Consider the following 17,384-nt stretch of genomic DNA (forward strand, 5'->3'; position numbering starts at 1 on the left):
CACTCACCCGAGCCCGGTCCTTGCTCACAAGGCTGAAGCGCCGACTAAAGCTATCTGCCACCAGCACGGCTTGCAGGGGCGGCTCCTCTTCCTGCTGAGCTCCAGCCGGCCCCGCCCCAGCCCCCGGTACTTGTGCGCTTCCCTCTCCCACTTGGTACAGTGGCCGCCATGTCTAGCTGAAGCAGTAGGCCACGCACGATGACGTCAAAGAGGATCTGCTGTCAGTGACAGGATGCAGTGGACAGGGAAAAGAGACTACAGAATACAGACATTAAAACATAAATGTCTGTATTGCGCATGTGTTGTGCATATTGCCCTGTTTTGGTCAGGCAAAATGTCGCGCGACACCAAAAAAGAGTGCGATCAGCCAGCCAATCCCACAACAAGCAAGCATTTCTTAATGCAATAGGACTCATATTTACGGAGACCTATTGCATTGGAAACGGGAGGGTGGGGGTCCAGGAAGGCACGAACAGGAGTGGAGGGGGAGAGGCGGAAAAGTCACGGAATGCGGGAGGGGGCGGAGGGGGGGCGACACAGGGCCAAAAATAGTTTTGGAGTAAAGGGGCCAATAGCCAAGGAAGGATATAAATGACAACATGGCCGTCAGGAGGAGGGACTAACAAGCCGAAAACGAATCAAAATGCAGCATTTATGATTGAAGCCACTCAAAAATATAGCCGGAAAGTGGGCGGGGCTTTCCACCACTATAGTGTATACTGCATGCCTCACAAAGCGAGCAGAGCATGCGCTGCAACGCTAGGCGAGACCTAAAAATGTGGCTGTCATTTCCAACCAGTGCGCCAATGGATTATAAAAACTTTGGCCAAGACTTACTAAGCACTTGTGTTGTCCTTGCGTCATGCAAGGCAGCACAAGGCAACGCAAGTGGCATTTACAAAGCAAAGCAAATTGATATTTGCATGGACTTATATCTTTTTTCATCTGCAATTAATGCAATGTAAAGCCTTGCCCTGACTTGCATTCCCCTGCACTGGGGAAGTGTTACATGGGTGGAGCATGGGCATTCCTATGCATCAACCCATATATTTTGACACAAACCCAGATTTACTAAAGTCAGTAAAGCACAAGTTACTACTTGTGTAACGATATATCTGTAAGAGACATTAGTTAGTGATAGATTCCTTACCTTAGAATATCCCCAGGAGTCAGACTGGATCCGGAAAGCTTTGCTAGCAGTACCCCTGCATGTCAGTAGGTGGCGTCCTGCGGCTCCGCATCCGTCGCTGGCATCGTAAGCACCGAGATGTCGTCACGGACTACTTAGGCACTACCCATGCACGCTGATGTCAGTTCTGTACACGACTTTCTGCGCCAGGAACACAGAGCCATGCAAGAAACTGACCACTGGTGCCAATAAACTAGGGCCCTGAAAGGGATGACCTTAACCCTAGAAATCAGTTCGCAGAACAGGGAGGATGGGTGGGGCGGTAAGGAATCTATCACTAACTAATGTCTCTTACAGATATATCGTTACACAAGTAGTAACTTGTGCATCTGAAAGAGACACGTTAGTGATAGATTCCTTACCTTAGAATAGATACCCCAGCAATACCTACCCTGGTGGTGGGCCTGCGAACAGATTACACCAGAAAGTCATGCAGAACAGAACGGCCAAAGAAGGCGTCTCTTCGGACTTGACCGTCAAGGCAGTAATGCTTGGTAAACGTGTGCAGCGAGGCTCACGTGGCTGCCTGACAAATGTCCTGCAAGGGAATGCTGCATCCCAAGGCAGTAGTGGCTGCAGTTGCTCTGGTAGAATGGGCACGCAGCCCCACAGGAGGCTCCTTCTTAGCCAAGGAGTAACATGCTTTGATGCACAGAACGACCCACCGAGAGATGGTCCGTTTGTGCACAGCCCGACCTTTTTTGGCACCCACGTAGCCAACAAAGAGCTGGTCATCCACCGGAAACTGCTGTGTACGCTTCAGATAATATGCGAGCGCATGTTTCGGGTCCAGACGGTGGAGGATGCGGAGGTGGAAAGAAGGTGGGCAAAGTGATGGTCTGTCCGATGTGAAAGGGCGTGACAACCTTTGGCAAAAAAGAAGTACGGGTCCTCAACACCACCGTGTCTGGATGAACAGAAAGGAAAGGAGGTTTCAGAAGAAAGAGCCTGGAGCTCACTCCCTCGTCTGGCAGAGGTGATAGCTACCAGGAAAGCCGTCTTAAGAGTAAGAAGATGCAAAGGACAGGTATGAAGGGGCTAGAAGGGAGGGCACATCCGATAGGTCAAAACAAGATGCAATTCCCATTGAGGCATGATGAACGGCACAGGGGGAAACATGTGCGTAATGCCTTTCAGGAAACGGTTAACAACCGGGGACTTAAAGAGAGAAGGCTGATCTGGAAGCCTCAGAAAGGCGGAGATGACCGAAAGATAATCTTTGATAGTGCCCACAGCAGAGCCCTGCTGGGCCAAGGAGAGAAGGAACAGAAGGACCTCAGAAAGAGGGGCAGAAAGGGGATCCACAGACTTTGCTGCGCACCATGCTACAAATTTGTTCCATCTACAGGCGTATACCGTTTTGGTGGAGGGACGCCTGGCTGCCAGAATGACATCACAGACTTCGGGAGGAAGATCGAAAGCTGTCAACTGTCGCCGCTCAATCTACACGCATGGAGGTGGAGGCTGGACAGGTTCGGGTGGAGGACCGTCCCCTGCTGTTGCGACAGAAGATCCTCCCGAAGAGGCAGTCGGATCGGATCGGGGAATCGATCGCCATGCTGAGTAGCTCAGGATACCAGTATCTTCGTGCACAATCCGGAGCCACAAGGATGACTCGAATCTTCTTCAGCACTCTGGGCAGAAGTGGTATAGGCGGAAAGGCGTACAATAGACCGCAACTCCACCGAGTGAGTGCCGCCTTGGAAATTCCAACGCGCAGAACAGATGATATTGCGCGTTCTCTTCGGTGGCGAATAGATCTAACCAAGGCTCTCTCCACTGCTGAAAGAGACCTTGCACCCCGTCTGAGTGCAGACACCACTCGTGATCCATCAAGCACCGGCGGCTGAGTTCGTCCGCCCTGGCGTTCAGAGAACCTGCCAGGTGTTGAACCACCAAGGTAATGTCCAGAGGTAGAGCCTCCTGACATAGGGTCCACGACCCCACCACGCCCTGTTTGTTGCAATACCACATGGCGGTGGTGTTGTCCTTGAACACCTGCACCACACTTCCCCGGACAGAGAGAAGGAATGCCTTCAGTGCAAGCCGGATCGCCCGAAGCTCCAACAGATTGATATGGAGCCGGGAATCCCCTAATTGTCGTACAGTGCCCTCCGAGTGCTGGACATGATCCGACAGGTTGCCCTGATGCTGCACACACTGGAACTTCAGGTCCCACTGCAGAGCCCGCATATGCCATCTGGCATGTGACATTAGCAGGATGCAGGAGGCCATCAGGCCCAGGAGCCGGAGGGTCATCCTGACTGAAACCCGGGACAGAGGCTGAAAGATCGGAATCATAGCCTGAATATCCTGAACGCGCTGCTCGGGAGGATAAACCCGAAACGGCGTCGAATCCAGAACCGCTCCGATGAAGGGGAGCCTCTGAGAGGGACTCAGGTGCGACTTCGGCACGTTGATGGAGAACCCCAGCAAATGCAGGAGGTTGGCCGTAGTCTGAAGGTGGTTGACGACTGCCTGGGGTGAGCCGCCTTCAACAACCAGTCGTCGAGGTAAGGGAAGACTGACACCCCGACCTGCGCAGGTGAGCTGTGACCACCGCCATCACCTTCGTGAACACCCGAGGGGCGCTGGTAAGGCCGAAGGGGAGCACGGCAAACTAAAAATGCTCCTGGTCTACCGTGAACCGCAGGTAACGCCGGTGGGCCGGCAGGACGGGGATGTGAAAATATGCCATGAGTGGCCGGGCTCTTTGCGAAAAGGCCCAAGGACTTGGCAGTAGCTCGCGAGTCCTTAAAACGCTCTAGTGCACTGTCGGCCTTATCGCCAAACAGGCGAGTGCCATCAAAAGGGCATGTCCATGAGCGAGCTCTGGACATCAGGCGAGAACCCGATGAATCTCAACCAGGTGTGGCGACGAAGCGCCACAGTCGTAGAAATCGCCCTGCCCAGTGAGTCAGCGGTGTCCAAACCACACCGAATGGCGGACTTAGCCGCATTCTTGCCCTCAGCAACTGCTTGGAACAGCACAGCGTGGACCTCCTCAGGACACTGAGGCAACACCTGAGCAACCGTATCCCACACCGCGTGGGAATAGCGGCCCAATAAGCAGGCGGTGTTCACCGACCGCAGCCCCAAGCTGGCCGAAGAGAACAACCGCTTACCGAACTGTTTCAGCCTCTTAGAGTCCTTATCCGGCGGAGCCGTGGGAAAGGCACTCTGTGACGTCAAGGCTTGGATGACCAGGCTCTCAGGTGTAGGATGAGTGGTCAGAAACGCGGGGTCACCATGCACCGGGCGATGATGCCTGGCGACATTCTTATCCACAGGGGCCCCTGTGGCTGGCCTCAATCAAGTGCCCAACAAGACATTAGTGAGGGCGTCGTTAAAGGGAAGCAGGTGCTCCGACGAAGTGGACGCCGTCTGGAGCACCTCAGTGAGGAGATTAGTCTTGAGGGCCACCGTAGGAAGATCGAGGTTTAGGACCTCAGCTGCCCGACGGAGCACCATTGTGTAGGAGGCGCCTTCCTCCATGGTAGGCGGGGGAGAAGCAAACCCCGGGTCAGAAGAGACATAGAGGTCGCCGGCGTCCTCCAAGTCGTCCACCCAGTCCTCCTCGGAGTCACACTGATGGGCAAGAGGGTTCTCGGACCCCTCTCAGTCGTCCTCCACCTCTGTTGCATGGGGAACAGACCACGGCGGTAGAGCTGGAGCTGGAGAAGGAACATACGGTGTTGGAAACGGCGCCGTGAGTGGCGCCGGTTGGGGCCGAGCTGGCGCCGCGTCCCAATGTGCGGATCCCAGGTAGGAACAAAATGGTCCTGGGACCGGAAAAAAGGCGGGACAAACGGCACCCACTGTGGTGCCGGAGGTGGAGCCAAGGGCAGAGCTGGGGACGGAGCCGGCAGCGCTGGACCTCGTGGCGCCAGGGCCGGAGCAAACAGCGCAGGATCCTGTGGCGCTGAAGCTGGATTTGCCGGGGGCACCGACGGCCCAACAGGATCTGGACACTGGGCCCGAAGGCACGCCGGCGGAAGCCCGATGCCTAAAAAGGCGGTTCATGGTGCAAGAAATTCTTGCACCTGTTCGGGAGTCGCCAACGGACCCGGGTAAGGCGGGTAGGCCTCGGGACTCCCCGGCTCCAAAGGAGCTGCAGGGGCAGAACCCCTGTCCCCCTCGTCCGTATCCGAGGATCGACGGGGGGACGTCGGAGAGTGAACACGCTTCTTCAACTTCTTTTTGTGTCGTCGCTTACCAGAATCCGAAGGCGAAGACTTGGAGCCCGAGGAGCAGCGACTGCGGCACCGCGAGTGGTCCCGGGAACGGTCCCTGGACCGGGAACGGCGCTGGGACGAGTGCCGGACCTCCAGCAGCTTCCGGCGCTGCTCCCTCAAGGCCTTCGGGGCCATAGCCCAACAGTCCCGGCAGGACCGGGAGTCGTGGCCGGCCTCCAGGCAGTAGAGGCAAACATCGTGGGGGTCCGCTACCGACATATTACGACGGCAGGCCCCACAAGACTTAAATCCAGGCATTCCTACGTGCACCAAGGGAAAAAAGGGGAGACAAAAGTCTCAAAAGTGTAGTCATAAAGTGACTAAGGTACGTGCTCTAAAGTATCTGCGCTTGCTGGCACGGAAAAAGAAAGATCTGACGTCAGCACGCATTGGTGGCACCTAAGTAGTTTCCGTGACGTCATCTCGGCGCTTACGACCCCAGCGACGGACGCGGAGCTGCAGGACGCCACCTACTGACGTGCAGCGGTACTGCTAGCAAAACTTTCCGGATCCAGTCTGACGCCTGGGGATATTATAAGGTAAGGAATCTATCACTAACGTGTCTCTTTCAGATCTTGGGTTTGCTCTAACCTTGGCATAACAAGGAAAAATATATTTATTTCTTCTTGTTACTTCCTCTTTGCATGTGTACTGCGTTCTGTCAACGCACGGAGAGAGCTGAACAGCACCATATCTTTGTAAATATGGTGGAATGTTGGGGGTTGTTTCTCTAAGGGAACCAGATCAGGGTTTGGACCTCCCTAATGTGAATAGATACCCATATATACTCTGGGGTTCAGGCTCAAACTAGTGATTTTGCTAATGTTGGTGTCCAAACAGGTATTGCTGTCCAAGTGAGCCACCGTGCCAGTCGCAACAAGCATCACTGATATGGCTAGATCTGGGAGAAGCTGGGCTTGGGTAAACTTACTTACTTGACCACCAATTTCCACCATGTCTTTCTAGCAATATGGCTACCGTCATCTGCCACTAGATTGTCATTACATGTTTAGCACGTTTCTAGCCATTCATATGTATTTCTTGCCTTCACAACAGTGCTGCCCTCATGGTCTAGAGTGTCACCAGTGTGTTTAGTACCTGATGTGAGACTTGGGCCGCCTCTGATGACAGCTAGCCCTCTAGAAACTGACAGATGCAGAGTTGATTAAGCACTGGTGACATACAAAGTGTCAATCCATTATTGTAGCCAATGTGGCATCTTGGTCACCATGTCACATATCAACAATAGTGTTTAGTCCACTGGTGGGGTCTCTCCTGACAAAAAAGCACTTGACAAAATTTTGCAAAGCAACCTGCGTTCCTTAGGTCAAGGACCTCTATATGGGCATTACAGTATTGCCTTCAATGCACAGAACCTTGAAGTCGAAGCATGATGTTGAGATCCCTCCTAAAGGTCAAAGGCTTTCTCACACTTGAGAGCATCTACCAGATATCAAGCAACTATATTGTGATTAAAGGTAGTTCTCAAAGGACTCTTTCAAAATGAAGGTACTTTCTTAGTATTAAGAAAAATATGGCGAACCACTGAGGGAAAATTTTTGTAAGTGTCAGAGATTAACCCGAAAGACGTAGATTTCGACAAAGCCCAATTCACTTTTTTCTGTGCGGATGAGCTAAAACGGAGATAAAAATCAGAGTCATACTGCAGCTCCCCTAACAAAAAGCTACAGGAGTAAAGGAGAAAATCTAAAATGTTTTTGGATGTGACAATCAAATATTTTCAATGATTTAAATGTAAAAACAGGTTGTGTGTTCAATGATCCTTTTCAGATAATGATGAAATAAAAACCAAAAGGCTAGGGCCCTTATTTTGTTTAGGATGCAAACTTCTATTTGAGCCTGATTCAGGCAGGTGGATTCTTGATGTCCAATATAGTACACAAATATTGCAAAAAAAAATAAGTAAGATCAAATATAGAAAAAAAAATACATGGTAGAAATGATTGTACTGGGAAGTCAGTAGCTCCTGGAGCCGCTTAATAGTTATTGTGTAATAAATAGAAACTTGAAGGGAATGGAAGATAGAACTTTGAGTTCTATTACATGGTAGTGTATGTGATGTATCAATAATTCTGTTTTACTCAACTCTGGGCATCCATTGACAGTTGGACTGTGTCCGATCAAAGCTGGAAATGGTAAAGGAAAAGTAGCACTTTACATTGTTCTCCGAAGTCATATGAGGGGTTTGTCCTTATAGTTGGTGGTGGGTATAGAATTCCAGATTTTGGAAGCACACCCTGAAAAGGCTTATTTTAGAGGCCTCCCTTTTTTGAAGGATGGAGTTTCCACATGGTGACAATCCGCTCTTCCTAGTGAGCTGGACCATCCTGAGACGATTATTTTGTGCACCAATCAGTTTGCTGCCTTCATAAGTAAGGGCTCTAATTAAAGGAGTAACACGGGTCCGCAGAATGCCAGTCAGTAGGGTGCTGCTTTAGCTGAGCCTCAAAAGGATCAATTACCTCACTAGTGATTTGAAGTCTTGAACTTCCTACGAAGTCTTAATTGGTGCTGAGCTCCTTTACCTATTCGCTTAGGATACATTCTAAAGATTCATTCAGAACAATTTGTATCTCTGCCTGTTGTGTCTGCCTGGGTACTATCTCTCAATCAACGATTGCTTGAGTCACAAAAACATTATACATCAGTTGTCCAACTGAATACAAGAAAATGTCCAGAATACTGTAAAGGATAGGAAAGTAGCAAAGAGATGTTTATTTAAACAACCGGGTCTATTATTCTGCAATGCAAAAAGCAGACATAAAATAGTCTACCTGGATTGGTTGTGATTAGGGTTTTCGAAATTATAGTGGCAACCATGCAGTTTCGGAAGCTGTCCCAATTTATTCTCACATCGGCAGCAAATATTACTGCACAAAAAGAAAACACAGCTCTTTATTACTGATACAGTAAATGAAAATTGTATTGCCTTTTTCAGATGCTAAACTTAACTGTGATATACCTGTCTCACGAGGTATCCAACTCTGCGCCAACTGAATGGATTCATTATCCCAACTAAATGGAAAAGAAAAAGAGTTTATATAACTACAAATAGTTGTAATGGTACATACTTTGGGAATCGGGAAATATTAATAATACAATGAAACTTGCATTAAATCTCAAAACTGTTTAATGCTGCTGTGATAAATGCAAGAAGTCTTTAAAATAGTTGATTGCGTTTTATTTTAACTCTGTTTTACCCACAGATGAATTAACTTGAACCCTAAATTCTAGCCTAAAATACAGAACGTAATGCCCTAACCAGGCAAAGGCTAATTCTTTACCAAGTAACGATGAAAAGTCATGAAGAGTCTTCCGAACTGACTGGGTAAGAGAATGTAAAACGTCATGAGGGAGGCAGTGAGTGGTCTAGGAAACTGAGGAACATTTCGAAGTGGGCTCACCCTAGAATCACTAAATGCGTTTTTGTGGTTCAGGATCCAAAAAAATTGTGCTTTGGAATAGAAGGTTCTTCTCCGAGGGAATGACGAGTATTACTAAACACTATAACTGCCTTTCTCTTGCAAAGAACAGACTAGAAATTTCTACAGATAATCAAATACAATCCCTCCATGGGTTCCCTGGACCCAGAGATCTAGACGTTAAGTGACTGAACTATCTAAATTACAGCTATTATTTCTCTACTTGAATGTTTCTAAAGATCCAATAGTCTTTTGATTTAACTTGAGAGAGTTGGATCTTAAAGAAAAATACAAAAATGATAATTCAATTGGGAATAATAAACAGACTTTATTGTACTCTCGGAAAAGTTGGGCATTACGTTTGACATTCTTCAATCGCAGATGCTGGGAGAAGTTTTAGGCAATGGTTTTCTTGCAATGTTCAGCGTTGAATAAGAAGTTCTGTGAATTGGATGTTGGGAACTGCATCCATTTTTCCTTTCTCAAATCAACATCTTTTAATTAAAACACTTTCCAAAATGATGCATCTTACTCTTTCAGTAAAAATATATAAATAACTCTGTCAACCAATCTGTATTGCATTGTTATGTTTTTTCACTTATGGGAAGAAGAAGTTACTCGGTGTAGTAACAGATACACCTTGCCTTTAATATTCGTTTACATTTCAAGATTTTGAATGTGCTCTAAACAGCAGGCCGGACTAGAATATGTGTCTTCAACTTTGCAATTAACACGCAGGTTTCATTGCTTACACCTTCAAAACAAAGCCTAATTGAATCTTTCACATTACTAACTTCATGCAATTTAAAAAAAACTCTTTCGAATAAATAATCCTCAAGCAAGAAGCTTGACATGGGATATTGGCAGAGATGACATGTAAGTAAGCTGTGGGTGTAATTAGGAGCAGGACCAGTTTCCGTACCACAGCCATGCCCAGAATCACATGCACAGTGAAGCATTACCTCTTCCTCAGCCTTACCAAGAGTATGATCATTGGTCTTATATCCTCAACTTTTCCGTTAGGTATTGATTATGGGGAATGCTACGAAGCCTGCCAACAACATTGTGGAAAGATTGTTAGGTCTCGGCCTGACGTAGGCAGCGCATGCGCTGCCTCGTCATACGAGGCTTCTTGGAATCGACACGATTCCAGAAGCCTCGTCCCAGCTCCGCATTAACTTTTGATTTGTGCGCATTGTTTTGCGTCTCGAATTGTGCCAAAGGCAGTGGAATGATTGCACTGCAGGCATGTCACTGCCTAATTGTTGCCACCCTGTCTCCTTTTATCTACGCCCTGCGGAATTGGATCTTTTACCCGCGGCGTTACACTAGTGCCTTTATTTACTGGGGAAGCACTATTTGTTTCCCCTTCTGTCTGTCTCTCTGAGACACAGCTGCTTGTTTACAGCGGCTGCCTGGCCAATCTGTTTTTCTGCCAGGGTGTGTTTGCGTGCGAGTGTGAGATAGAGAGCATGTTTCTGCTGGCGTCAATGTATGTGTCTCTGGTCTGTGATGTTCGTGTGAGAAGTGGTGCGATGTCTGTGCGTGGGACGGTCACACATTGCGACCCCTGTGTCTCTTTGTAGCTTTGCTATGCCGCCCGATGCCACAGGCCTCCTCTCTGCCATGTCGGTGCCACGGAAGATCTGAATTGGAAGAGCTTAGACATTATTTAAATGCCAGGATTAACATGCCGCACATGCCTTCATTTGGACATAGTTTAAGAAATAAATCAGTGGATTTACATGTACCGTATAGGACACAGCTGAGCCAGAGTAGGAGGTGTTAAATCAGCGCAGTTAAATAAAACCTCAGTACACGCGAGAGATTGGCGTGTTGAAAAAGTCTTCTTTTATGACAAAAGTGCAGCGAGTCCCGACTTGGGATCTGACATGGTCCAGTGACTTGATTGCTCTGGCCTGACCTGGGTTTTACTATATTCCTCCCCTCACCTCACTTGTCCACATGGCGTGATCCTCTGCCGTTAACTCTACCTTTCTGGACCTCATTTCTGTCATCGATCTGAATTGGAAGGGCTTAGACATTATTTAAATGCCAGGATTAATGCCCTGAGGACAAACTCAGGTTTAATTCTGCGATCAGGAGTTTGCGCAGGGATTGTAGTGCATAGCTGTGCGATGATGATCCCACTCCAGATGTTTTACCCTGGCAGATTTCAGCATGTCTAATCCCACGGAATTTAACAGGTGAAAAGACCTTGAAACAAATAATAAACAAATGGAATTTCGCACTTTGAACACGGATTCGGAGTGTGAAGGCTCATTTCCAAATCAAAAACTTGGAATAGGAGGTATTAATCATACACGATGCATACCTCAGCCCGGGAAGTGTTTTTTTACTAGGGAGGTAAATACGGTACGGCCCACTTCTATCAAGGTTGTCAGTGTCTTCAAAGTACTCATTCTCAATTACTCTCTACAATTCAATCTCACCTACGCTCTAATACGCACTCTCTCCTACTCTCTCCTAACTCTCTACTAACTCTCTCCTAACTCTCTACTACTCACTCTCTACGACTCACTCTACTACTCTCTCCCTACTCTCTACTCACTCTCTACTACTCACTCTACTACTCTCTCCCTACTCTCTACTACTCACTCTACTACTCACTCTCTACTACTCTACTCATTCTCTACTACTCACTCTCTGCTACTCACTCTCTCGTACTCTCTACTCACTCTCTACTACTCACTCTGTACTACTCACTCTCTACTACTCTACTCATTCTCTACTGCTTTCTACTCACTCTACTACTCTCTACTACTCTACTCTGCTCATTCTCTACTACTCTCTACTACTCACTCTATACTAATCACTCTGTACTACTCTCTACTACTCACTCTGTACTACTCTACTACTCACTCTCTACTACTCACTCTTTACTAACTCTCTACTACTCTACTCATTCTCTACTACTCTCTCTCTCCTACTCTCTACTACTGACTCTACTACTCTCTACTACTCTCTACTCACTCTCTACTACTACTCACTCTTTTTACTCCTACTCTACTCTCTACTAATTCTCTACTACTCTCTACTTCTCTAATACTCACTCTCTACTACTCACTCTACTACTCACTCTACTACTCACTCTCTACTACTCTCTATTCACTCTCTACTACTCACTCTCTACTACTCACTCTCTACTACTCACTCTTTACCACTCTACTACTCAATCTCTACTACTCTCTACTGCTCTTCTACTCACTCTCTCTACTACTCACTTTCTACTACTCACTCTCTATTACTCACTCTCTACTCTCTACTACTCACTCTCTATTCATTCTCTACTACTCACTCTTTACTACTCTACTCTCTATTTTTTCTCTACTACTCACTCTCTACTACTATCTCTATTACTACTCTACTACTTACTCTCTACTGCTCTTCTACTCACTCTCTACTACTCACTCTCTATTACTCACTCTCTACTCTCTACTACTCACTCTCTACTCTCTACTACTCACTCTCTACTACTCACTCTCTACTCTCTACCTCTTACCTCTCTCTACCTCTCACGCTACCTCTCGCTCTACCTCTCTCTCTGCCTCTCTCTCTACTACTCTCTACCTCTCTACTCTCTACCTCTCTACTCTCTACGTCTCTACCTCTCTACTCTCAACCTCTCTACCTCTACCTCTCTACCTCTACCTCTCTACTCTCTACCTCTCTACTCTCTACCTCACCTCTCTACTCTCTACTCTCTACTCTCTACCTCTCACGCTACCTCTCTCTCTGCCTCTCTCTCTACTACTCTCTACGCGCACACATATGCACATATATATACATATATGTATATATATGCATATGCATTTATACATATGTATGTGTATATATATAATACAAAAATCAAACAGGAGGAAGAAAGAAGAGTCTCAGATCCACTCAGCTTCCTTGTCTCAATAATCACAAAAATCAATAGGAGAGTGGATCACTAGTCCTGAAAGAACCAGGGTATGCAAAGTCAGTACTTGGTACTGTTTAAGAAACCCTCATTCACGTTTAGCAAAGATCGAATAAGGCGGTATATTTTGATTCCCCGCTCAATTGTTATCAACGTGACAGCATCATCATTGGGTTACTGCAATGCTTCCTCCACCCGGAGGTCGTCCCACTGGTAGTTTCAGTAGTGAACGTAGAAAGAAAAAATGTGAGTTTTCAGTGAGGTGACGTGTGGTGAAAGGATATTCAGTAAAAATCTTGTAAAACCAGTAAATGTCTTTAATTAAACTGGGTTCGAAATGATTTAAACAAAATATATTGTAAGTGTGCACATCTAAGACTTGTTATGGTCTAGTGCACTATAAAAAGGTGTCCATAAAAAGGTCGACATGTTTCAGCCCTATTAAAGCCCCGAAGGGTCAAGTGGGCTTTCTTCAGGACCTAACAAAGTGGAGAAGACCCTAATTTTCAAGGGGTCTCTGGTGAAAAAATCAGGATGGGATGATTATTAGTCCCATGTATGTTAATTCAATTTGAACCTATATTGATCAATCAGAAAGAATTTGTAGGGGGAGGGGAGAGGGAAAATAACAAAAAACAGACCATGTTAGATTTTTACATATGTTATGTATATACGTAATAGTTACATCAAACATTATAACAGCTAAAAAATGGCAATTCTTTAGAAGTGAATGGCAGTTTCTAGAGAGTCACTCATTATGGCAAAATTCGTCCCTCCTTCCAGCAAGAACTCAACCGACACACAATTCATTTTGTCATATGTTTAAAACCAACTCAGTGAGATACAATCATGAAGGATAACCAAGACGTGCATCAAAGTGCGTGTGTTTCCCCATGGTATTGTTATTAGAAATAAGGTGGAAAGGTCCTTAGACGAAAAAACACAGTCAGCTCATACGGTTATTGTTGTATTGCACAATGAACGTAATATCTTATGCATGCTCGCTGATAGCCCCGAAGGACCAAGAGTGCAATCTATTCAATTCTTATTTTACAATATAGTTTTTTTAAATCATCTCGAACCCAGTTTAATTAAAGACATTTACTGGTTTTACGAGATTTTTACTGAATATCCTTTCACCACACGTCACCTCACTGAAAACTCAAATTTTTTCTTTCTACGATCACTACTGAAACTACCAGTGGGACGACCTCCGGGTGGAGGAAGCATTGCAGTAACCCAATGATGATGCTGTCACGTTGATAACAATTGAGCGGAGAATCAAAATATACCGCCTTATTCGATCTTTGCTAAACGTGAATGAGGGTTTCTTAAACAGTACCAAGTACTGACTTTGCATACCCTGGTTCTTTCAGGACTAGTGATCCACTCTCCTATGGATTTTTGTGATTATTGAGACAAGGAAGCTGAGTGGATCTGAGACTCTTCTTTCTCCCTCCTGTTTGATTTTTGTAGTACTTGAGCAGCATGCAGCTGTGGGAGTTTCCCCTAAAACTCACTTGAGTCTAAACATATACCTCTTTCCTGACAAGGATAACCATGGCCGAAAACTTAGGCTTGAGTTACTCCACGGAAGAAGTAAATGCGATTCTGTCCCTTCCCTCACCTTTGCAAGACAAAGACCTAACACAAACCCTAGCTCAAACCACCGATTGGGACGAACTATCAGAAACTAAAAAAGAACAGGTACGTACAGCCATCCACGGCGTCATAATGACAGAATATCTGCGTGCCAATGCGGCACCAAAAGGACTTTGGGTGAATAATGCTCCACGAATCTTCCTACAAGACCTAGTCTTCCGCAAAGACTGGTCCTCCATCTCCTGGAAGTGCACAAGAGACTATCTAGTCCTGATAATCAAAACAGCAACGAGACTAAAAGCCGAAATCACGATCAAAATCCTAGTGATTGAAAAAAAACTAAAAAATATGGTACATCTAACAGTGTACAAGAAAAGATTGGAAGAAATTAATAAAGAAATTAATGAAACAAGAGATTACATCACACAGAGCAAAATTCAAAAAATCGGCAAAGATCTGAAGAAATTCTCAATGGAGCGAATGCACCCCTACAGCGCAGATGATTATAAGGTCCCAGATGACATATTTGACAACTCAAGTAACTCAAGTATGGGTTCCTCCACCAATGGTTCCGACTGGAGTGGTGACGAGTTTTATACACCAAGGAGAAACAGAGGCCAATACAGACGCAGGAATAGAAGGAGACCTAATACATGGTTTAACCCCTACTTTGGCGCACAACCACATTCAATACCCTTTCAGGCCTTCAACCCAAACCTTCAAGGCTGGGTGAATCCATTCTACCCAGGCCCTCCACCCATGGGTACCTCAGTTTTGCCGGATATAGGACAGAACTACACACATAGACCACCTTTTTTAGGGAGAGGCCAGACCAACAACAGGACAAGACGGAAAGGAGTAACCTGGTCAGATCAACAACGCCAAGTACATACCAGAAGCATGACGAGCGTAAAACCGGGGACCAGCTCAACGACCTCGTCTTCAACCTAACCAACATCACACTCACAAGGGAACAAAAAAATGTTCTAAATAAGGGTCTCAGCTGTGTCCCTACACCATCCTTGGACCTCTTTAAACTCCAATGTGAAATGGCCGATTTTTGCAGAAAAATCAAATTGAAGCATTCTTCAACAATCAAGACGAACCAACCAGGAACGGCGATACGGCACTTCGTCGTAAGTCCAACTTCTGCCCCATGAATCACCAGATCCCAGTGGAAATTCTAGCCTTCGAACAAGCAATAATGAAGGAAGTAGAAGGCCTCAAAGATCATACGAAAAAACCCTTCATTAACATTTCCAATTCTGAACAACGAGCACTGGATACACTACGAAAAAATGGCGAACTAGTAATAAAACCTGCTGACAAAGGCGGAGGTATCGTGTTGCTCAGCAAAGAAGGATATAACCAGCAATGTACGGAATTACTTTCTGACACTAAATTCTATCAAGTGATCACCATAGACCCCACCCCGCGCCTAGAAAATACCATCGCATCAATGGTGGACGAAGCGGAAACCAATAATTGGATCTCAAAGACTGAAGCAGATTTCCTGGTGACAAAAACACCCAGGATGCCGTACTTCTACTCCCTTCCTAAAATCCATAAAGAAAGGCGACCACCACCAGGACGCCCCATTGTTTCAGGGATAGGATCTATCCTTGAACCCTTGTCACAATTTGCTGATCACTATTTGAGACCACTAGTACAACAGACCCCCAATTACCTGAAGGATACCAAAGACCTTCTGAACCTCCTTCAAGACCAACAATATTCAGAGGAGAGAATGTTACTAGTTGGTCTTGATGTCGAGAGTTTTTACACCAGCCTTCCTCAACAAAAAACTCTGGAAACTTTAGAGACGTTACTGTTCAACCAGCAATGGGATTACAGAACACCGAGACACTTCATTCTCGAATGCTGCAGGTTAGCACTTACTGAGAATCACTTTGAATACAACAAAACGATGTACAGAGAGTGCCATGGTACTTCCATGGGGAGCACCTTTGCGCCGAGCGTGGCTGGACTATATGTTAGTGATTTTGAGGCCAACCACATACATGACACCTCCAACCCTTTCCGAAGCCGAATCATCTTTTGGAAACGCTATATCGACGACGTCCTTCTAATAAGGGAAGGCAACAGAGAAAATCTGACCGAATTTCATCAATGGCTAAACACTAGGGACGAGTGGCTGAAATTCACATATACAGCAAGCCCAAACAAATTGGACTTTTTGGATGTAACAATCTTTATTGAAAATGACAAAATACAAACGAAAACTTACTTTAAACCTACTGCCAAGAACAGCCTTCGGTCATACCAAAGCTTTCATCCACGCCCGTTGAGAGACAACCTCCCCTATGGACAATTCCTCAGGTTAAGACGAAATTGTAGTAATGTTCAAGACTACAAAATCAAGCAAAAGAACTCAGCGATAAACTTCACATCAGAGACTATCCCGCCAGGACTATCAAAAGATGCCAAAAGAGGGCTAGAAACAAACAAAGAGACGCCCTCCTTGACACCATTGTGAGGGAACCTACAGCAGACCTAGTTACCTGTGTCAGTACCTATAGCACAGTGTCTAACGACGTCAAAAACATCATCAATAAAAACTGGAGTATCCTTACCTCGGGATCCCTTAAATGGCCTAAACCTAGGTTCTCTAATAAAAGAACCAGGAACCTGAAAGACTTACTAGTACACACAAGACCACCGGAAAAACCTGCCAATAAGGCCCCACAGGGACTCTGGAACAATACACCAATAACCGGACATTTCCCATGTGGTTCCTGTTCTGTTTGCCATTTAACAACGGTGACTAAGACACTGCAACTGTTGCCTAATTTGAAATGGACAATCAGATCACATACTAACTGTAACACTACCCATGTTGTCTACATGATCACCTGCCCCTGCGATTTACGCTATATCAGAATGACGTGTCGCAAAGTCAAACAGAGACTTTGCGAGCACAGGAGCAACGTCAAGTGCAAGAAGAGCACTACCAAAATGAGCAGTCACTT

At 46.1% G+C, this 17,384-nt stretch overlaps 1 protein-coding gene across 1 annotated transcript in view; it reads right to left on the minus strand.

Annotated features, from left to right (window-relative positions):
• MEIOB (meiosis specific with OB-fold) overlaps positions 1 to 17,384 on the minus strand; it is an 877,351-nt gene that overhangs the window by 371,711 nt on the left and 488,256 nt on the right. Inside the window, exons 8-9 of the mRNA XM_085629370.1 lie at positions 8,408 to 8,460; positions 8,220 to 8,315 (exon numbers count right to left, since the gene is read on the minus strand). Of these exons, the coding sequence (XP_085485496.1) occupies positions 8,220 to 8,315; positions 8,408 to 8,460 (149 nt within the window). The remainder of the gene's footprint in view (positions 1 to 8,219; positions 8,316 to 8,407; positions 8,461 to 17,384) is intronic.

The sequence above is a fragment of the Triturus cristatus genome, chromosome 10, assembly GCF_964204655.1.
Source record: "Triturus cristatus chromosome 10, aTriCri1.1, whole genome shotgun sequence".
Classification (NCBI taxonomy): domain Eukaryota; kingdom Metazoa; phylum Chordata; class Amphibia; order Caudata; family Salamandridae; genus Triturus; species Triturus cristatus.